The sequence below is a fragment of the Zootoca vivipara genome, chromosome 1 (genome assembly GCF_963506605.1).
Source record: "Zootoca vivipara chromosome 1, rZooViv1.1, whole genome shotgun sequence".
Taxonomy (NCBI): Eukaryota; Metazoa; Chordata; class Lepidosauria; order Squamata; family Lacertidae; genus Zootoca; species Zootoca vivipara.
In genome coordinates, this window is record NC_083276.1 from 110,067,239 (window position 1) to 110,090,484 (window position 23,246).

General features: G+C 41.7%; 1 protein-coding gene across 2 annotated transcripts in view; it reads left to right on the forward strand.

The window, feature by feature from the left end:
- The window catches only part of CERS6 (ceramide synthase 6), an 82,092-nt gene that overhangs the window by 34,967 nt on the left and 23,879 nt on the right, over positions 1-23,246 (forward strand). For both annotated transcript variants that reach the window (XM_035133147.2, XM_035133156.2), the window contains exon 4: positions 7,746-7,803. In XM_035133147.2, coding sequence (XP_034989038.1) covers positions 7,746-7,803 — 58 coding nt within the window. The remainder of the gene's footprint in view (positions 1-7,745; positions 7,804-23,246) is intronic.

Below are 23,246 nucleotides of genomic sequence, written 5' to 3' on the forward strand. Positions count from 1 at the left end.
TTGTACCCATGATATATCATTATAGGGTGAATTAAATGTTTTGGCTGAAGAGCCTCATAGTGCAGTTTCAAATTTTTGGCATTCCTAGATCTCCCCTGACTTGTGGCCTATAAAGAGTGCTGTTGCAAATCCTGATCTTCTTACCCATTGTGATGAATTTGTCCAATACTCCCTGCCATTAAATAAACCACTTGTAAGCGGATAAATGTTGGAGGGTATGCTATAAAAGGAAGAATAGTTTCGGTAGAATGGACATCTTTATGGCCGCATTTCTTCCCAACCATGCCAGGTTTCATTTGTTCCAGCTATTTAGGAAAATAGCTCACCATAATTGTGCTTCTACAGCCACATCCTAAAAGCTTCTATAACATGAATGATCAAACCAAAAGTGTCTTTCCCTTGCATGCATCATAAGGGCAATATGAGCAATTTTGAGTAGTTGATCCCTACACCAGCCATGCTGTGAAATTTGTCTACTTCAGGTTTCAGTCTAGTTCAGTTTTAATGCCTGGCTCAGGTTACCTAACATCAATAGCGTGTATTCCACAAAAAGATAAATTTTGTGCTTCCTTCCTTGTCTTTGATGTAAGACTGGTTGTAGGAAGGAGCTCACAAAAGCTGTGTTGGTCCAGTAGAACAAAATTCAAAAACCAGAGAAAGCGGAAGACATTTTTGAGACCAATTCATAAAGTAGTGAGCAGGCCTTCCAAGTCCTTTTGGCTGGATACTAAGCAAAACAACCAGGTGAGTGAGGTGTAAAAAAAACTGGGCATCATGGAAAAGTCTCAGCCATTTGAAATGGTTGTCTTAAGATTGAATGTATGAGATATTGAGCAAACGTGATCAGATTAGATCATTGTTGTTGTTGTTTAGTCGTTTAGTCGTGTCCGACTCTTCGTGACCCCATGGACCATAGCACGCCAGGCACTCCTGTCTTCCACTGCCTCCCGCAGTTTGGTCAAACTCATGTTCGTAGCTTCGAGAACGCTGTCCAACCATCTCGTCCTCTGTCGTCCCCTTCTCCTAGTGCCCTCAATCTTTCCCAACATCAGGGTCTTTTCCAGGGAGTCTTCTCTTCTAATGAGGTGGCCAAAGTATTGGAGCCTCAGCTTCACGATCTGTCCTTCCAGTGAGCACTCAGGGCTGATTTTATTAAGAATGGATAGGTTTGATCTTCTTGCAGTCCATGGGACTCTCAAGAGTCTCCTCCAGCACCATAATTCAAAAGCATCAGCCTTCTTTATGGTCCAGCTCTCACTTCCCTACATCACTACTGGGAAAACAATAGCTTTAACTATACGGACCTTTGTCGGCAAGGTGACGTCTCTGCTTTTTAAGATGCTGTCTAGGTTTGTCATTGCTTTTTCCCCGAGAAGCAGGCGTCTTTTAATTTCGTGACTGCTGTCACCATCTGCAGTAATCAAGGAGCCCAAGAAAGTAAAATCTCTCACTGCTTCCATTTCTTCCCCTTCTATTTGCCAGGAGGTGATTAGATCATATTTAAGTGCAAAAACAGATTCTCACATTTCTTGAAAGTTTAGAGGCCAGCAATTAAACTCGGGTGTGTCTGAGAGGCAGGGAAGGGAAGATCTCCCAGGTGGGGAGAAGTAAGGAAAGCTCCCCCTGTATGGGATAAGGATTAAGATCCACCTCTGACAGAGGGCTTTATATATTTTTTCCTCCTTCCTTCCTTCCTCCTCTTCCTTCCTTTTTATTTAGATTAGTTTGGTTTTTAATGCATTGTATGTTGAAAAGTTTCAATAAAACATATATCCAAAAAATGTATTTTAAGGTTAAAAAAAAGCCCTTGATACTTTTTTTTTATAAAAAAAACCTTCTTATGAAATTACCCCCCTTACAGAGAGTTAACTTCAGTTATTGATGAGAACCCCAATTAGCAAGAGTTCTAATCATACAGGCCAATATTATTTTGAAAAGAAAAACATTTTTGCATTGGTTAAAAGCCCTGGACATTGCACCTTCTTGCTGATTTAAATGCTCAAGCAATCATGCAAAAATTAATCCTCCCACCCCTCAGCTGACAGCATCTCTGAGAGTGGGAGAATATAGATTGCATGGGAAGAAAGTTTAAGAATCCCTCCCATAAATGTGGTTGTTCACCCACCTTTGCATGCATGTTCTGATGAAATTTGGAGTGTGGGAGTATTTAGATTGCATGGGAAGAAAGAGATCTTAAGTATTTGCTTAAGAGGTTGTGTGGGAAGCAAGACTCCTGGCGTTTGTTTTGCAGTGAACCCGGCAAATCTCCGGTGCCCCGGAGGGGTCCCAGGCAGAGATTAATGGGGGGTAAGGGGCATGTCTCCCCTAACCTTTAGAGGGTATCAAAACAGCACAACCCATGGTCATCTGTTAATGCCTTTGTGTTGGGGTGTGTGTGGAAATCCTCGTCTTCCAGATGAAAAGGTGAGGACACTGGACTCATTGGCTCTGTCCAAGGACAGCCCCAGCAAGCTACCATGACAAGCTGTGGAATACCCTTGAATTCGAACATAATTGGCAAGTGAAGAGGCGCCCCCCCCCCGATCCTGATATCCTGATTTATGGTGTAGGAGAAAACATTGGAAAAAATGAAAGGCGCTGATTTATGCTTTTCTTGAATGGTGGAAGGAGGAGAGGCAATATTTTATGTCATGTTTTTTGGGGGGGATCTGTGTTATCTACCTTTCCCTAAAAGCAATGGAATGCAAAGTTTTGGGGGAGAGTGGACTTTAAAGATACCTCTTCGCAATGGATTATTATTTTTTATACTAAGGACTTTACCTGAAAGAAGATGGAGAGTAACAACCTTGAGGGGATTTTGAGGGATTTTGACCACCCCTTGGAACTTCATATTATGAAATAAAAATAGTACAGAAGAAAAGATTGGTAACAACTGGATTGACTATTAAGCACTCAGAAGAGAATAAACTGTGGAGTTGGATGTAATGGAACTGAGGGTCAGCAGGATGGACTGCAGGAAGATTAATTAGTTTTGGAAGGAGGAAGATGGAGAGGAGATATGGATTTTGTTGAGATTACACCAGCCCACCTCCTTGAAGCTTGATGTTGGAAATAAGAATAGTGAAAGGGACAGGATGGACCACAGTGTGTATATCATCTTGATGGCTTCTGAGACTTTCAGACAAAAAAATAAGAGATAATGGATTGTGTTTATTTATTAATGAGCTGGTTGTATGTAAAACTGAAGATTAAATTTGGCGAAATGTGAAGGGTGGGTGACGCTGGGAGATTGGCAGCATTTTCACCCTCTGAGGCTGAGTTGTTGATTACTGGGGCCACATGTCAGACAGCAATGCTCAAGGCCATGCTAATGAGAAATGTGTGTATGTTGTCTAGGAGGAAGCAAGATCTGTTTTTCGCAGGCAAAGTGTTACTCAAGTGGAATCAGAAGGAAATGTTTGAAAATTGATGAAAGACTATTGTAGATAGCTAAAAGAGGATTTACTTTACTTGTCTATTTTGAGGACAGGTTATAACAATGTATAAAAGCCGTAGCAGAAATTGGTAATTGAACAGGTGACGTGTAGAGGTGAAGGGATAGGGATGAGTGTATTTTGAATTATAGTTGGAAAAGTTATTTTATTGGGAGCGGCAAAGGAGGAAGGAAAATAGAGGGGACATCTGGGGTGGGTGGGAAATCCACTTTTAAATTTGTATTGAATTTGTATTAGCTTGGTGACAATTCGTTAAAAATTATGGAATGTCAATAAAAATAACTGGCAAAAAAGAAGAAGACTCCTGGCGTTGGAAGCACTAGCTGTAGAGAGAGGGTTTGGGGGGCGGGCTGCCTGTTTGTTTTTCCTAAAGTAGATGGTATCATAATGAAGGCATGATTGTTCAAGTTGTGTTGCTCCGGCATGCTGCCCCAAGTGTTTAGCAATCCTTTGTCTCCTTTTTTTTTTTTGCATTTTATACATTGGCTTCCGCACAGCAGACTTCACCAGTGTGTCCAATCTGCTGTGACAAAGGTGATGTGATCCTGAGAATGCCATGGGCTGAGAGTTCTTTTGCTTTGCTTTGCTTTGATGTGGATGATCCCACTCACAACCCACTGAGATAATCACATGGGTATATGTAATCCTATGACAGTTACAAAATCTTTATCAGATTTGGCTGCTTTGTTTGTTTCCCTTTCTGGCCAACTATGGAAATTGTAAGTAACTGCAGAAGTTAGAACTTGTAATTTAAAATGTCATTTGTGCTTGCAGTTCTGGTCTCTAAAGCCATTTGGAGATAAGCCAACTGACTTCTTTTTGTTCTTCGCATTTTGCAATATGTAATTTTAAAGCTTTTTCACATTGTTGGTTTCGGAACATTTTGAATCCTGTCCTGAATCATGCAGAGAGGGCAAAAATAGAAATCGGGACAAGAAGTTTATAGCATTTTAGGTGATACAATGCATCTTAGCCTGCATGCTTTAAATTCATAATTGAAGGAGAAGAGCTTCTTTAATATTATCCTTCCATTGTTTTGAGAAGATCGTTGCCGTCACAGATCTTGTTACATTGACATTATTAGTGATAATCAGTATTAATATGGGCTTATTTTAAAAGACTGCACTGTTCTTTGGCAATCTCTGCTTAAGTCTGCAGCTGGTATGAGCCATGTGAACAGGTGTGAACTCACCTGCTTGCCATCCAGATGGTTGCGGAGCCCCAAGCTCCTTAGCCTCAGGAAATGAGCCCTTTCTGACTAGGGACGAAGCATTCACCACTTGGTGAATTTATTTTGTTCATTGCATTTCCTCCCACGGGAGTCCAGGACTATCAGTTCTGGATATAGCAAATCACCAACCAATTAAAACGGTAGAAAACAGCACCAGCAGAGCAAAGGAAGAGAAGAACTGCTGGCCATTCAGCCTCAGTCACTCTCCCTGAAACTCCTAGTCAAAAACACATGGTTGTTTGATGTAAAAACAATAACAATGTGGGGGGGAAATGCAAAAGGGGTGCCATCGTGGAGAAACTCTTCCACCACCTACTGGCTGCAGCACAAACAAGTGCCTTCCGTCCACCGTACATCTCAAGGTGCTAGTTGTCAGGTATTGGAGAAGGAGCCCTTTAAGTATTTGGGGGCCCCAAAGTCATTCAGGTCTCCAAATAACAATAGCAACACCTTATATCAGGAAGTCAGTGTTTTACGAGAGGTGCCATATGATTCCACTTTGCCACCCCAGTTAATAATTGGGTGGTCACATGAAAAAAAAAATTTTATTCCATTTATATTCCATTTTTCCTCCAAGGAGCTCAGGGTGGAGTGAACACTTCTCCACCTCCTTGCTTTATCCTCACAAGAACCCTGCAAGGTAGGATAGGCAGAGAGACTGCAACTGGCCCAAGGTCACCCCCTGGCCCAGGCTCCACCCCCTGAGTGGAGATTCAAACTCGGATCTCTCAGGTCCTGGTCCAAGGACTCAGCTATACAGCTGCAAATAAAACATTTTAAGTTCAATATACAATGTGACACTAGGTGGGGATGGTATGCCTTATGGAAAATTCAGAGTATTTTTTAAAACGCTTTTTAAAAAAGCATTTTCAGAATGGTTTTTATATGTGTCTGGATTCCACCCAACACTCTGACCCCTACACCACACAATCATATGAAAATACGATTAAGTAATTACCAGGTACTGCTATACCACTTTCTATCCTAATTTGCGAGACTTGACGATAATGAAGCTGAAAGCTGTCCATTGAACACAAGGGCTATACACAACCGCTATTACAAGCCTTCGTACATTAGAGAGACCACACTTAGACAGCAGGCACAGTGGGCTGGATCAAGATTAAGTTATTTGATAATTTGACCCTGCCAAAATCAGTGACTGTTATGAGTAACTTAAGTCTGACTCCCACTCAGCAAGCCAAGAACTCTGGACATTCTCAAGAAATATTTCTAAAATTCTATTCGCAGTGCATTGGAAGGGCAGAAGCAACACTGAACATTACCACCCTCAACAAGCTTAAGGCTGAAAAACTGAAACCAGATATGAAGCTACCTCTACAAACAGGGTGGTTTAAGAAATAAAGCTAATTGTGACAATCAAATTTCAAAGTTACGTTACGTTAAATAATGCCATATAATCTAAGTATGTCTCCTGGCTAACAGATGCCTTCCAGAACTATGTCAATTAGAACTTGTGAACAGAAAGGAACAGTTGGACACTGTCAGTGCAGATACTGATTAAACACTGAACTAATTTTTTGCTTGCATCCTAAATTGTAATGACAAGCTCTAATCTGCCCATCGTACTTTTTCTTAAGCAGAGAATGCCTTTGAACAATCATATGGTTACCAGCTCTTCAACTGTGGGGATCCAAGTAGTTTATATGCAACTGTAGCAAATAGCAACGAAATTAGTGTTGACACATACTCATTGGACAGTAAGAAAGCTAGGTAGATCAACAGCAGCTGCAACCTCCAGGCCATTTTCAATGGTAACCTTACATACTGAGCTAGACGAACCAACATGCTGACTCAGTATACAGTAGCTTCCTACGTTTCCATGCAGTAATCCATTAAATGGTTGTCTGTGCTCCTCTACAGTCTGTTGTCTGTGCAGTTCATACCTTTTGACTCTGAAATGTTTACACTGTTTGACAAAACTGGTCTCCCACTGGTATAAATGCTTCTAGGGTACTTTACAGTCCATTATTAGAGGTTACTTGTCCCCCTGAAACAGTAAGCTTTACTGAGATATTTAGAATCCATTGTTTGGTAACTCTTCATTTTCCCAGTGCATTTGTGTTTCACCTACGGTATTGAGCAGAGTTTGAAATTCCCCAGGCAGCAGGCACATTTTGCACCTGGCTATCAGTTACTTGCGGTCAAGCGAAGATGCCTGGGCACCAGAATGGCGCTTCACATCTCCACCATCTGGAGGTGCAGGCCTTGGGAATCTTGGATCTTGACTGTTTTCACACACTAGCAACGCATCCTGTAGAATTCTGCACAATCAGAATGAATTTCAGGAATCAAAAAGTTGTATTGAATAATATGACTTTCAAGCCGTCTGGTCCAAAAATGGCAACTACCGTGTTTCTCCAAAAATAAGCCATACCCCGGAAATAAGCCATAGTGATAGGCAGTTTAACCTTGTAGGTTAAAATGTACCATACTTTTTTTTAAAAAATAAGACATCCCCTGAAAATAAGCCACCGTGTTTTGTTTTGTTTTGAGGAAAAATAAATATAAGACGGTGTCTTATTTTTGGAGAAACACGGTAGGCATTCCGTTTTGCCGACTATAACCCTGGTTTAAGGAGCCATTAAGGAGCCTAGGTTGTATATCTGAGTTTCTAACATAGCTATTGAGGTAGTCACACTTTAACATAAATGGAAATCATGATTCTTTTATATGCATTGTCTGTATACAACCCATGTATGCAGCCTGTGTCTCAGTGATGTACACTTTTACTGAGCCAAACTTAACTACCGTGGGGATTATTTTGATTTGTTTGCATTTAGCTGGGGGGGGGGGACCAACCTGAGTTTAATTTGCTTGGCTTCATCTGGCTCTCAGATACAGTATATATTTAATTGTTTGGCTGTGATGGGTGAATTTAACTTTTGATCAGATTCCAGTTCTGGCCCAAATATTGATGTATAGATGTGTGACACATAAAATACAATTTCTGGGGGGCATTTATAAGCTCTCCTATAAGCAGGCTCTCAGGGCAACCTAAGCAAGGTTAACAAGATAAATATATTTTACTTTATTTGCAGGTGGAGATTTACATTTTACCTTTATATATTCACCTATGGAGCCAGACTCTTGAAAAAGGTAAGGCCCATTTGAATAATGAAATTAGTGTTAATGTCCCATTGTGCTTCTTATGTGTGTCTTCCTGAATCTCCTTTGATAACGGCTTCGCTGAATTAGTCCACGTTGTTGTTGTTGTTAGTCCAGGTGCTTCTTGAACGTGCAGAAGCTTTTTAGGCACTCATGACACACTCCTGAAAGGCTCTTGCTATTTGTGTTTGGGCTATGAAGTCAAGCCAAATGTGTGACGTGAACTTGAAAGGCCAACCTGTTTTAGCTAAAGCACACCTGTATGGGTTATGGAAGAGCTAATAGGCTTATAAACACTTCAGAGTCTGTGAGCAGGGGTAGAGGCAGTTCTATAGAGACTGAGAAAGTCAGAAAATTAGAATAATGTTTACCTACTCAATCCATAACACCTGCAAAGGGTTCCTGAGCCTTTAAATCAAGCATCCCCAAACTGCGGCCCTCCAGATGTTTTGGCCTACAACTCCCATGATCCCTAGCTAACAGGACCAGTGGTTGGGGAAGATGGGAATTGTAGTCCAAAACATCTGGGGGGGCCGAAGTTTGGGGGTGCCTGTTCTAGGAGGTGAACCACAGCCTCTTCATATCATGACACAGGATAAGGTGATTTAGAAATACATTGCAGACAATAGCTGGAGAGAATTGTAATACCGGTATGTGTGCAAGCTGCTGCTAACTCTTCTTTATAATGTGGATGAAGAGCTTCCCTTTATGTGCTTTGCTCCATTGGGGGGGTTTGTCCAGAGAACTTGGATGGGATTGTCACATGTGACAATCACGTCCGCATAGATTTAATAGCTAAGCCACAACTGGCTGTGTGTTGGGGGGGGGGTTGGGTTGATTGGCTTGTTTCTGAGCATGCAGCACTCACTACTTTATTTGGGAAGTATGAAAAGCTTACAATATATTGCTCAGTCTGGCATGCTTGCGACTGGACTTAATGGTCAGGGGTCCCTTTACCTTTATGGATCCCTGTATATTCCCCTCTATATTCAAAATAAATGGGAAAACCAGCTCATCCTTTGCCTGTAGTCAGCCATCAGGTTGCTCCTTTGGTAACTTATACGGCTCTCTCTCTCTCTCTCTCTCTCTCTCTCTCTCTCTCTCTCTCTCTCTGCCTCTGTGTGTGTGTGTGTGTAAGATTCAGGAACCGTTATTTTCAGGATTGAAAGCAATCTGGGAAAGGATGGCATTCATTTAAAGAGCAGATTTTGTCTTGTTCAGAGGACGTAAGCGAAACATGAACAGTTTAGCTTTCAGAATTTCTACTTAAGTGCTGCAGATGTTTTTCTATAAGCTTTATTGTTTCTAGACATATATAGCAGGCTGAAGATATTAAGATTAATTTTTCCACACACTGAACGCACTGACTGTAACTTGCCCATATTTCACAGCTGTAGAATTAAACAAGGAGCATGATACACAAACATGATTATGCTGTTATGTTACCACTCTGGATCCCTGTCAGTATCCCATGCTATCAGAGATTTTGTGAACAGGTGTTGATTCCGAGTAGCATTTGGCAAGATCACCCACCCTGTGTAATCTGCTGGATGATTGTTTGACCGAATTAATTGTGACGCTAAGCTTTGCATACTTGTACATTTGCCCCATTGCCAGTGGAAGGCACTCCACACCGCTGTGCCTCTAGAATTAGTAGTAGATCCAGACGTATCCCCAGGCTATTTCTTCAGAGGGAACAGGTAGAACCCTACGAATCTTGTCTAGGGAACCACACACTAAGAGTGCCTTAGCCTTATCTGGATTAAGCTTCATTATAAATCATATAACAGTCCTGTCTGTATTGGGTGTCATCAAATTAGTATGATAGGTACAGTACACGATATGTTCAGCAGTTACCTAGATCTTATCTTTGTACACCATGTTCTCTCCAGCCCACTTTTTCTGATGCTGCTCTCAAATACTCCATTTGGCAGTTATAGAAGATATCCTAGATGGATAATTTCTCTAATTATGCTGGCTTCTAGGAGAACCTTAAGCCATGAGTTTCCTAGGAGCCAACACAGGCAGGGAGAATACCGGTAATTGCCTAGGTCATCTTGTCCCAGCAGAAGGAAGACAGCAGAAGGAAATGATTATGAGGATTATGAATCAACAGGGCTATCTTCCTGCAGCAAAAGTCATATTGACACAGTTACAAAAGCAGTTTTGATGCTTAAGGCGTAGCCTGTGACGCAACTGAATTGGATCTAGGGTCATCCAAGAGTGCCTGCAGCGGAACAGCATCTACCAATAATAATAATAATAATAATAATAATAATAATAATAATAATAACCTACTTTGTTGCTTGCAATAGGCCTTTGAACATTGCATCAGTTATAGTACCACACTTTTATCAGTGTGGTTTGAAATCGTATCAAAATTCGTTAAGGCATACAGATCTCAGTCTTGCATCTTAATTTACACGTGAGCTAATCCCGCATCTCTCTCTCTTTGAACAAGGTTTATCTTTCTCATTCTGAAATTGTAATGGGCGTCATTACCATGAGTCAATTCTGGAAGTTGGCTACTCTGCCAGCTCTAAGGAGCAAGGAATTTCTGTGTTCAGGTAGCTTAATAGTGCTGTAGATCCAGGCCCGGCTCTAGGGGTAGTCTCGGTGGCGCGGGGCCGGCAGGAGGGCGCTGCGCCCGCCCACCAGGGCGGGGGCGCCGGAGCGATCTCCGTGCCATGGCGCCAGGGCGCCCAACTGGCTTGAGACAGCCCTGTGTAGATCAGAGGTGAGCACACCGACAGGAATTGAAGAGAAGGCAAGGTGCCGGGGGGGGGGGGGAGGTCAGACAAGGATGGCTAGCTGAAGTTGACAAGATAGAAAAGAATCCTTAGAGTTTTTCAGTTCTGTAAATTAATTCAGATACTGCAAGAAACAGTTTTGTAAGATCAACTACATGGTGGGATTCTGTGAAACTAAGCACAGTCATCTGAAGGAGTCCAGTGCATGGATTGGTGCTGTGACCACCAGGTTTTAGGAAAGTTTCAGAAATCAAGCTTGATACCTTATGCATATGTTGAATCTTTCAGAGAACATAGCTTTGCAGGGATCGGACTGAAAAATCAAAAAGTCAGGCAAAGATCAACCTGTTTGTAATTGTTCATTCCGTAAGAAAATGAACCCTTTTCTACTCAAGCCTTTCCTTATTAATTAATAAAATCTCTATACTGCCCTTCATCTGAGCATCACAGGGCATTTTACACAAAACTACATCACATAGTAACAAACATGAACAATACCCCCCCCCACAGTTTAAAAGACCACATAGATTGTTTAATTAGCCAAAGGCAAGGGATAGAATGGGAATGTTTTAGCCTGGCGCCTAAAGATACTAATGAAATCTAAACTGTATTTTTACCTCTTGTACCACAAAGAAAAGCAAAAAATATAAAAGCTTCATCTCTTACACCAAAATTACATCTAAAATTAATTTTAACACATTAGACAAGGTATTAGAAGAAAAGAAACAAGGACAGAAGCAAAATTCTTAAGAGTCAGGAAAGTGATAAGACAATAAAAAAGGAAGTTAGTTCTCAGGGCTGAAATATGAATTGAACCCAGAGACCAATCCGTAGCCAAGGCAGCTGGGCCAGGATTGGTATTTACAGTATATGCTAGGATTGTCTGGTTCTAGTCAGTAGTCTGGCTCCCACATTGTGTATTAACTGCACTTTCTGAACTATCTTCCACATATAACAGTTCAGTATAACGTATTTCAGTTATCTAACCTGGAGCTTTTCAAAACATGGACAACAAGTTAGACTACCGTATATTCCGGCGTATAAGACGACTGGGCATATAAGACGACCCCCCACTTTTTCAGTTAAAATATAGAGTTTGGTATATATTCGCCATGTAAGACTACCCCTCTTCCACCGCACCGCACACCAAATAAAAATTAAAGAAACATCAGATTTGATTTCAATATGGTAATTTTAATTTGACAGTTTCCCTTTAAAAGCCTTCAAAATCCTCCTGTTCATCATCTTATGTCATAAGTATATCAATGACATATTGTGGTCTATAAGCTATAAGGCAACTTCCTATGCTTCTGTGGGGAGAACTGGGTTTCATTGAAACTCGATGGCCTTTTCTCCACATCCTTTCCTGGGAGAGCTGCCCTTTCGCCACCGCTTCTTGCCCCCCCCCCCCTGTTTTGGGGCTTCTTCCACCCACCCAGAAGGCAGCAGAGCAGAGAGACAACAGCCTTCTCCTTGCAGGAAAGCCTTCCCGGGTGGCTGGGCAAGCTGAACGCACCCAGCTCAGCCCCCTCTCCCTCTCTAAAGCAAGAGCACCTTCCACCCACCCAGAAGGCAGCACTTGCAGAGGAGAGAGGCAACAGCGTTTTCCTTGCAGGAAAGCCTTCCCTTTTACTCCTGCTCAGTACCTTTTAACCCCTAGCAAGCCGAGCACACCCAGCTCAGCCCCCTCTCCCTCTCTAAAGCAGGAGCCGACAGTGTAAGAAAGCTTTCCCTTTTGTTCCCTTCCCCCCCTTTTGTTCCCTTTTGTTTGTCTAGGACTCCTGCTATCCTGCCGCCTCACTTCAGGCACCTCCGTGTACCGATGAAGAGGCGCTAATCCGGTCGAAGCCATGAGGGAGCCGTTCGCCCCTGCGGAGAGCAGCCCTCTCCTGAGCACACGCTTCTTCAGGGGCTCCTTTAGGGAAACTGTGCCATGCCCCACGGCCGTTTCTGAGCTCCCCCCACCATATGCAGCGACCGCAGATTCTAGTACCCGGCATATAAGACGGCCCCCCAACTTTTGAGACGATTTTCATGGGTCAGGAAATCGTCTTATACGCCAGAATATACGGTACCCCATCCAGGTACGGCCACAGCTGGGCCATCAGCTGAAGCCAGTGGAAGGCACTCCACACCGCTGTGCCTTCAGAAATAGTAGTAGATCCAGACGTATCCCCAGGCTATTTCTTCAGAGGGAACAGGTAGAACCCTAGCACTCTTGTCTAGGGAACCACACACTAAGAGTGCCTTAGCCTTATCTGGATTAAGCTTCATTATAAATCATATAACAGTCCTGTCTGTATTTTTAATTGGGTGTCATCAAATTAGTATGATAGGTACAGTACACGATATGTTCAGCAGTTACCTAGAAAAGGTATTTTGCTTCATCTTTGAAGATTGCATGGAGGGGCCTTGCCCAGCAAGATAGGATTTCTGTATGACTCATTAGCTACATGAGGAACAGAGGAAGCACATGAAGTTGGGACTCGTCCCCTCTCATCCCTAGATGGGTGAAACTGCCCTCCTCCACTGTTGCATGGGCTCACCACGTGTAGCTTAGTGGGGTGGAGATATCTTTCAGCTTCAAACCTGCCTTCATCTATGCATTTTACAGTGGTGTCATCAAAGCTTTTTGCATACATATATGCATTTTTTTAAAAGTAATTTAATGTCCAAAATTGGTTTCAGCACTTGTACATTTGTACTTTGAGGCAAAGAATGCAAGTGCTGCGTTTTAGAATCTCTTGGCAATGGTGTCCTTGAAACAGGATAAATTCTTAGAAACCCCTTTTCTCTCTTTAGTTTCCAGGCACGTTACCATGGTGCCCAAAGAGGCCATTTTGAGAAATTAGCAGGAAGACTTGTTACCATTCTGTGCTTAATGGATGCTTTTTATCTTGGCTCTTTTAATAGTGACATGGATCACGCAGAGTTATTCACCTCATTCAGTTGATCACTTGGAGGGTTTCACTGATGGTTGTAAATACGTTTTAGAAACTCATGAAAATCAATACAACATAATGAACTCCACACTCTTGCAAAGAATGTCTATTGTGCCAGTGGTACAATCAGTCCGTAAGTAAGCCTTTGGATGCAGCAGGGGAACTGTTTTGTTAATTGCTTCTGCTGTATTTGGGGTTCTGCAGCATCAAATTTTAAAAATATGCATTTTTTTTGAAAGAGTGTTTTTTGTTGGTGGGGGGGGCACTAGGGTGGTATGAAGAAAGAAATGAGAACAAATGCCAAGGTTGCAGATTTTATCCCCTTATGGGACAGCTGCATATTCTTGCATTGCAAGGGGTTGGACTACTACATGGTCCTCAGGATCCCTTCCAACCCAATTCTATGATCCTCTGACTGAAGTCAGAATTCAAGATTCTGTGTACCACATTGGATGTTTATGAGAAGCTGCAAGAGGGAGTGTGAGCAATGCTTCCTTCTTCCACCAATATGAGCCATATTCAAAAAAAGGCTACATTTGCTATGGTGGGATGGAGAACCTGTGGCAACTCTTGGGGGCCATGTTCTTGGACCAAACTCCTGTTGTCCCTCACCACTGAGGGTGAAGAACTCTATGTTGGATTTTTCTGATGGATGCACCAGCTTACTGCTGTTTAAAGTTTTTATCCAAATATATCAGTAGTTTATCAGTGGGAGGATAATGATAGCTGAATAAATGTTTGGCAATATTACGAAGAGTTGGAAATAAGATCTGTGACTCCCAAATCCATGCACACATTCAGGATTTATGCTTGCCATTTGCTTTTGCTAATGTTGCATTCAGTTTGGTTTGTCACACACTGCTTGGAAAGAGAGGTCTAGTCCAAGCATGTCTTCTCCAACATGTTACCACCCCTGCACATAATTACACCACCACTTGCTTGATTGTGACACAGAGAGTACTTCAAAATTTATTGTGATGGACAAAATGCTTCTGCCTAGTAATTTACTTTTCTGTTTTGGAGATTAACTTGAGTTTAGGGCTTGGGTGTCTATAAACATGCTTTTAAAACATTCAACAGACCAGATAGCTTTGCAGAGAGGAATGTCAAAGTAGCACAATTTTGGATGCCTTTCTCTTTTGCATGACAAAGGGATGCAATGTGTAGTGAATATTCATTTGATTCAGCAGAAGGATCTCATTACCTGCTTGCTTTGTGAGGATCAGGAGAGGAAGGTTACTATCAAGGAGATTGTGGTTTGAGACCAGTTTTGCTAAAGATTTTAGTAAGATCCCCCCCCCAAAAAAAAGTTCTTCTAGCCTGTTGTAAAGTATTTTATCTCTGACTTTCCTTTGGGCTTCTGCATTCTTGTCTCCTGTTAAGATTCCTCAGGCCACACGCCACCAAATTTTTACTTATTCTTTTTTTGCAGTTGTCAAGTTTCCTCAGAAAATGTTGGAAACTTCTATCAATGGAAGGGATAAATTATACTTGGCCCTGCTTTAGATAGAAATGGGAGAAGCAGCTCAGTCCAGGACACCTTCCTTTCATTGACTGGAATCTGGTGATTTGAATGTTCATCACTCCCTCTTGCATTGTACGATGATGATTTTGCAGACATCAACAAGCTGTGTTTTAAGAGGCTAGTATTACCCAATTATGCAAAGATGACAAGGAAATGGTGTTTAAGGGAAGAGATTGTTTAAGTCCTTAACTTTTGCTGAAGTGCCTTGGTGTAATTTATTTCTTTGAGAAACAAAAGATAATCTTATAAAGTAATTACATTACACTGGGCTGTCATTGCCAAGATGTCACAGAGAAAAATTGGAGGTTAATAGCGTCTAAGTATATTTAGAAGTGGAGAGCAAATTCTCTTCTGTCTTGAAATGAGGCTGTGTTTCTTATTTATATTCTACAAGCAATCTAGCAGAATATTTCTGTTCAATCTGTGGCGCTCCTGCATAGTGTCGCAAAGTATAACCGGGAGAGTCATGCATGCATGTTGGCAAATTGCGGACTTGTGTTAGCAGCCAGCAAATTTTAGAAAATAAGAACTCTCCCATTTTAGTAGGGATTTCTATGGATAGTAGCGCTTTAAGCAGGTATATGAAATGCTAGATACGTCCCAATGGATCCAGGTACACTTAGAGGATAAATTTGCAGCGGAAATGGGAAGTCAGAAGAAAGATACTGTGCTTGAGAATTGAGTGTTCCCGTTCAGGGTTCAGTCAGCCATTCCCTTGTCAGGATTCTCCATTTTGTTCTTCCTTCATCCCCTGAGTTTCCCATTTTCCTTCACAAGCAGCATTCCATGCCAACTAAGCCTGCTCAGTGGTAGGGAGCTTAGGGTTTTTTAAAAATAATAATTTTCTTCTTCTGCAAATCTTGAGGTCCCCCCGCCCCAGCCTTCTATGTGTGGATGGTGTCATTTTGACTATATTATAATTATTACCTGCCCTTCACTCTAAGGTCCCAGGGTGGGTTAAAACACAACATTAATATTAAAATGCTACACTACACAATATTTAAAAAAAAAACCCAGTTTAAAACAACTTTAAATTACAGTAGTAAGACAGGTCTTAAAATGTACACCTCAGGTGTGAAAAGCCAGGAAAAAGAGATGTAGCTCTGAGGCTGGCGGGTGAAGGAAGGAGAGAGAGAATCCGCGGTACTCCCATGACAAAGACACCGAGTGGGCTTTACTTCACGCCCCCCAGCTGACCAATTGGGATAGCCGGAGGTGGTGGCCGCTTGCTGTTGAATCTGTAATGCAGCCTGGGGGAGACTTCCTTTCACCTCCTCCCCGGATCTCATGGGAACTTGGTTTGGCCTGAGAGATCTCATGAGAACATCCCACAGCTGATGTGTTGTTGGTGTTGCCCCCCCCCCCAGCAAAGTGGAGAGCTTAAAAGCTCTTTCCACACTGGACAACCCCAAGCAAGGCCTGGCATGAAAATAGGTTTTAAATTCTCCTTCTTGCTTAGGTTTAACTTGTGATTTCAACCAGCCTGCTTTCAGCCACACGTGGTTGAAATTGTGCAAGTGAAATCACGGAAGATGTGACTGTACGTCGCTTTGAGATTCTATAGTATTGCATCTGATTTCTGTTTTGTTCATTGCTGTGCAGTTCTTTTGGATAGGAAGCGTTGATAAGAAAATTTCAAAATAAAATGGTTATGCCACTTTCCCACACAGTTGTGCCCAAAGCAGCTCACATGTCAAAATGAACCACAGTGAAGATAGTTTTTATAAGTACTACATAGCTGCTGCTTACAAAATAGATCAGTATCACTCTCCTAGCAACCACCCCTCCCTCCCATTTCAGCACCAGCACTTAATTCTCCAGCATCTAGAAAAATGCCAAACAGTTAATTAACTTGAACACACACCATGAAAACACCTGTAATTTTTAAATAATATACAAGTCTTACATTATAATGTTACAAACAGAGGATGTGTGGTAAGATAACTAAACTGTTCTCTTTTCAACTGTTTCTAATAAACGAGAGCTTTTTGTTGATACAGAGCTTTTTGATAATTGTTTTTCTCTCAGATAATGAACCATGCTTGGTTTCTTCTTAACAAGTACCCCCTACTGTGCACTACATGCAAATATGTGTGACTAAACCCCAGTGACCCCTCTTTCCCATAAGAAAAAGCAAGTGTTTGTATACATTTTTCTTTAAAAAAGAAAATATATCTCATCATCTGTTCAGGTTTGTAGCTTCTGCAAGTGTCAGATAGGCAGGATTGGTAATTTAATCCTTTCACTTACAGTCTTGTCCCCCTATATTATTATAATTTGCTGTTTTTTATTTTTATTTTATTGTATTTCATATTTTTGTCGTATTAATATGCTGTTTATTACTTGGGGGGGACAGGGACATTTAGGCCAAAAAGTGATGTATAATATAACCACTCCTCTGGGTAGAGACATGTCTGGATGGCAATATAGGAAAGAGGAATGCTGAACCCTTCCCCCCACCAAATCCTCATATACGTATAGTTTGCTACTTTACCAGTATAAAGTTCTACGCTGCCAGATATTCAAAACCATGTGAGAGGGAAAAGTTTATGGGGCGGGAGACGGAATGGAAAAGTAAACAGGCAAGTAGTGTGTGAAGTTTTTTTCTCCACTGGTTCCCCACTCAAAACCACCCCATTTGTGTGAAGTTTTTAGCCAGTTCCCCAGTTTCCAATTATAATCTTGCTGCGAAGAAAAGGATGGCAAAAGCTAACATCAGAGCAGGTTTTTGCTAATTACAGAGCTGTCCAACCTACAAACCTCCTGAAGAAAAATGTGGTGGCACAAGGATGACATTCAGCATGTGGTAAATGTTTGATTTAAAACAAAACAGACCCAGATATTTCTGGTCCAAAGGCACCTGGTACTTAAATACTGCTATGGGGCCAAGGAATATTTTCCCCCTCCCCCATGACAGAAGTTGCTCATGTACAAAAGTTGTACTAACTTGAACAGCTGTCATTGTGTCTGCTTCCCCTGGAGGAAAAAATAAAGCTTGAAAATGACTTGTCAGGAAGTCTTGTTGAATCCTTCCTTCCTTCCTTCCTTCCTTCCTTCCTTCCTTCCTTCCTTCCTTCCTTCCTTCCTTCCTTCCTTCCGTTCAAAAATTCTGAAAAGGGATGCAGCGAAGCCTGACCATCTACTCTATGGTGAATACTCTCGTGACTTTTCAGCCTCATTGGACAGGTTCAGAATCCTAACTTTTACCAGTCTTTAACCACAGGAACCTGCATAGGAACCTGGAATGTAAGAACCATGAACCTTGGTAAGCTGGAGGTGGTCAAAAAGGAGATGGCAAGAATAAATATTGACATCCTGGGCATCAATGAACGAAAATGGACGGGAATGGGTGAATTCAGTTCAGATGACCATCATATCTACTACTGTGGGCAAGAATCCTGTAGAAGAAATGGAGTGGCCCCCATAGTCAACAAAAGAGTGGCGAAAGCTGTACTGGGATGCAATCTCAAAAATGATAGAATGATCTCAATATGAATCCAAGGCAGACCTTTTAACATTACAGTAATCCAAGTTTATACACCGACTACCGGAGCTGAAGAAAGTGAAATTGAAGAATTCTATGAAGACTTACAACACCTTCTAGAAATGACACCAAAGAAGGATGTTCTCCTCATTATAGGGGATTGGAATGCTAAAGTAGGGAATCAAGAGATAAAAGGAACAACTGGCAAATTTGGCCTTGGAGTTCAAAACGAAGCAGGGCAAAGGCTAATAGAGTTCTGTCAAGAGAACAAGCTGGTCATCACAAACACTCTTTCCCAACAACACAAGAGACTACTCTACACATGGACATCACCAGATGGGCAGCGTCGAAATCAGATTGATTATATTCTCTGCAGCCAAAGATGGAGAAGCTCTATAGAGTCAGCAAAAACAAGACCTAGAGCTGACTGTGGCTCAGATCATCAGCTTCATATAGCAAAATTCCAGTTTAAACTGAAGAAAGTAGGAAAAACCACTTGGCCAGTAAGACACAATCTAAATCAAATCCCTTATGAATACACAGTGGAAGTGAGGAACAGGTTTAAGGATTTAGATTTGGTGGACTGATTGCCTGAAGAACTATGGATGGAGGCTCGTAACATTATACAGGAGGCAGCAATGAAAACCATCCCAATGAAAAGGAAATGCAAGAAAGCAAAGTGGCTGTCCAACGAGGCCTTACAAATAGTGGGAGAGAGAAGGCAAGCAAAATGTGATGGAGATAGTGAAAGATACAGGTAATTGAATGCAGATTTCCAAAAAATAGCAAGGAGAGACAAGAGGGCCTTCTTAAGCAATGCAAAGAAATAGAGGAAAACAACAGAATGGGAAAAACCAGAGATCTGTTCAAGAAAATTGGAGATATGAAAGGAACATTTCATACAAAGATTACCATAATAAAGGACAAAAGTGTAAAGGACCTAACAGAAGCAGAAGACATCAAGAAGAGGTAGCAAGAGTACACAGAGGAATTATACCAGAAAGATATGGATGACTCGTACACCCCAGGTAGTGTGGTTGCTGACCTTGAGCCAGACATCCTGGAGAGTGAAGTCAAATGGGCCCTAGAAAGCACTGCTAATTACAAGGCCAGTGGAAGTGATGATATTCCAGCTGAACTATTTAAAATTTTAAAAGATGCTGCTGTTAAGGTGCTACACTCAATATGCCAGCAAGTTTGGAAAACTCAGCAGTGGCCAGAGGATTGGAGAAGATTAGTCTACATCCCGATCCCAAAGAAGGGCAGTGCCAAAGAATGCTCCAACTACCACACAATTGCGCTCTTTTCACATGCTAGCAAGGTTATGATTAAAATTCTACAAGGCAGGCTTAAGCAGTATGTGGACCGAGAACTCCCAGAAGTGCAAGCTGGATTTCGAAGGGGCAGAGGAACCAGAGTCCAAATTGCAAACATGAGCTGGATTATGGAAAAGCTAGAGAGTTCCAAAAAAACATCTACTTCTGCTTCATTGACTGTGTTGACCACAGCAAACTATGGCAAGTTCTTAAAGAAATGGGAGTGCCTGATCACCTCATCTGTCTCCTGAGAAATCTCTATGTGGGACAAGAAGCTACAGTTAGAACTGGATATGGAATAACTGGTTGGTTCAAAATTGGGAAAGGTGTACGACAAGGTTGTATATTGTCTCCCTGCTTATTTAATTTATATGCAGAATTCATCATGTGAAAGGCTGGACTGGATGAATCCCAAGCTGGAAATAAGATTGCTGGAAGAAATATCAACAACCTCAGATATGCAGATGACACAACCTTGATGGCAGAAAGCGAGGAGGAATTAAAGAACCTTTTAATGAGGGTGAAAGAGGAAAGTGAAAAATATGGTCTGAAGCGCAACATCAAAAAAACTAAGATCATGGCCACTGGTCCCATCACCTCCTGGCAAATAGAAGGGGAAGAAATGGAGGCAGTGAAGAAATGGAGATTTTACTTTCTTGGGTTCCAGGATCACTGCAGATGGTGACAGCAGTCCCGAAATTAAAAGACGCCTGCTTCTTGGGAGAAAAACAATGATAAACCTAGACAGCATCTTAAAGAGCAGAGACATCACCTTGCCAACAAAGGTCTGTATAGTTAAAGCTATGGTTTTCCCAGTAGTGATGTATGGAAGTGAGAGCTGGACCATAAAGAAGGCTGATCGCTGAAGAATTGATGCTTTTGAATTATGGTGCTGGAGGAGACTCTTGAGAGTCCCATGGACTGCAAGAAGATCAAACCTAGCCATTCTGAAGGAAATCAGCCCTGAGTGCTCACTGGAAGGACAGATCGTGAAGCTGAGGCTCCAATACTTTGGCCACCTCATGAGAGGAGAAGACTCCCTGGAAAAAACCCTGATGTTGGGAAAGATGGAGGGCACTAGGAGAAGGGGACGACAGAGGACGAGATGGTTGGACAGTGTTCTCGAAGCTACGAACATGAGTTTGACCAAGGCAGTGGGAGGCAGTGGAAGACAGAAGTGCCTGGTGTGCTATGGTCCATGGGGTCACGAGGAGTCGGACATGACTAAATGACTAAACAGCAACAACCACAGACTCATTAGAGAGATATACAGTTTGGAACGTTATGACCCTGTATAGGTGTTCCAGGGTGTTGTAAAGAGTATGGAAGATGCTGATTTTTCCCAGGTTTTGGCTGTTTTTCTTGAGTTGTCATATAACTGTTGAATTCTTTTGAAGTATATGACATGGATGTCTAATGGCTTCCCTTCATAATTACAAAACTGTAAATACTCACTTCCGTTGTGGGGCTATGTGGTCTCTCACATGCAGAAATGTGGTGGTGGTGTAGAAACTGCAGATACTTCTGATTTATTACTGGTAGCATCTAAACCAGCATTTGCTTTGGGAGAGTCAAGTTCAAATGAAGCTCAAATGCTGAGACCATGTTGAGAAGTGCTGCTCCCTGATTTCATTATTTTTATTAGCACGCTGACCTTACTTTTCTAGTAGTATTTAAATTATAACAGCAGAATGTCTAGAATATAGAACTGTGGGCAAATGTGAAGAAAGGGGGGCAGGATTTTACCTAAATGCCAAGGTTGGGGTAGAAGAGGGGTAAATGCTAACCTTGTGTTTAGAGAAGAGAGGTTGTGATTAAGATACCTATCCCCCTTTTAAACGCTTCTGTGGCTAATAATTATTATTATTATAATTATAATAATTTTATTATTTATACCCTGTCCATCTGGCTGGGTTTCCCCAGCCACTCTGGGAAGCCTATATAAAACATATTAAAATATCAAACATGAAAAACTTCCCAATACAGGGCTGCCTTGAGATGTCTTCTAAAAGTTATGTAGTTCTTTATCTGCTTGACATCTTACATCCACAGGGAGGGTGCCTATACAGTGGTACCTCGACAACCGAACGATTCGACTTCCGAAGGTTTTGACTTCCGAAGTCGACAACCCCAGAAGTCTTTTTGGCACATGTGCATTCTGCGCCTGTGCAAAGCAGCCGGGGGGGGGGGCGGCGCAGGCGCAGAAGCGGCGCTTCGACAACCAAAGACTTCGACTTATGAAGACGGCCGCGGAACGGATCGTCTTCGTAAGTCGAGGTACCACTGTACTGCTAGTAAGTAGTTAAGTTTTACTTGCATGTCATATTATTGTGTTTCAAACAAACAAACAGCAACTATTGGCCTTAGTCCCGGAGAAATCACCTTGCAGAAATAGATTGAAGCAAACCCACACTGCACGTTCGTAAAATTCTAGCAAATGTTTGTTCATTCAGAGCTTTGGAAAAGGCATTCATATATAGTGATAAAGCCATTGTGCTGAGTGGGACTTCTGCCAACAGAGCACTTAGAGGCATTGGAAGCTAAGGCTGCATCCTATGCACAGCTAGGACCCATATACCCCACTGACATCAATGGATGCTGAGGCTGCGGTTGTCAATTAAGCAGATGAAGTACACACACAGGTTTTGCTTTTCAATCAAAATCTATAATTTGGTTTATTTTAATTGCAAAAATTGTGAACCACTTAATTCAGGGTTTTTATATTGAAAATCTGTAAGGAGGTAAATACCTACAAACTGATGAAAGATAACCTTGCAGGTTATGTGCTTGTGCTGTAATATAAAGATGACTGAAAATTACAAGCAGCTATTAAAGTGGAAGACTTTAGAGGAGGGAAGCTAAAATAGTTATATAGGGAGCGAGGGAGCCATTTGGAAACTATTTGGAAATTGGTATCCTAAACATTTTGAGCTGATTTATGTGCTCTTCCCAGTTCCAAACAAAATAGTGCATTCTGAGAGGAGCTTTTACCTGGAAGATTATATAGATCCTGATCCCAAGGAAAGAGCACCACCTCTATATTCACCCAGTTTGTCCAGTAAGTCATTGATACCTGAGAGTTCTTGTGGATTCCATTACCCCGACCTGCTTTTCCTGTGTCCTCCTGGAAACTTCAAAGGTGTTGGCATTTGTCTGAACATTGGGGATTCATGTAAAACTGCCATCCTGGACTTCCTTGGGAAGAATGGTGGGATATTAATTTAATACACCTATTAAAAATAATAAAATCCTAATTAGATCTTTTCCAAGAAGATACAGGTTTTTCAAAATAAATTAACCATATTCTGTTTTAAGATAGCAAAACATGATACACATGGGTCAGAAGCACTGAATTATACCCTGGGAAAGGAAACATAAAATCAGTATTTTTTTAAAAAAAAAAATAGAGTAGATTGT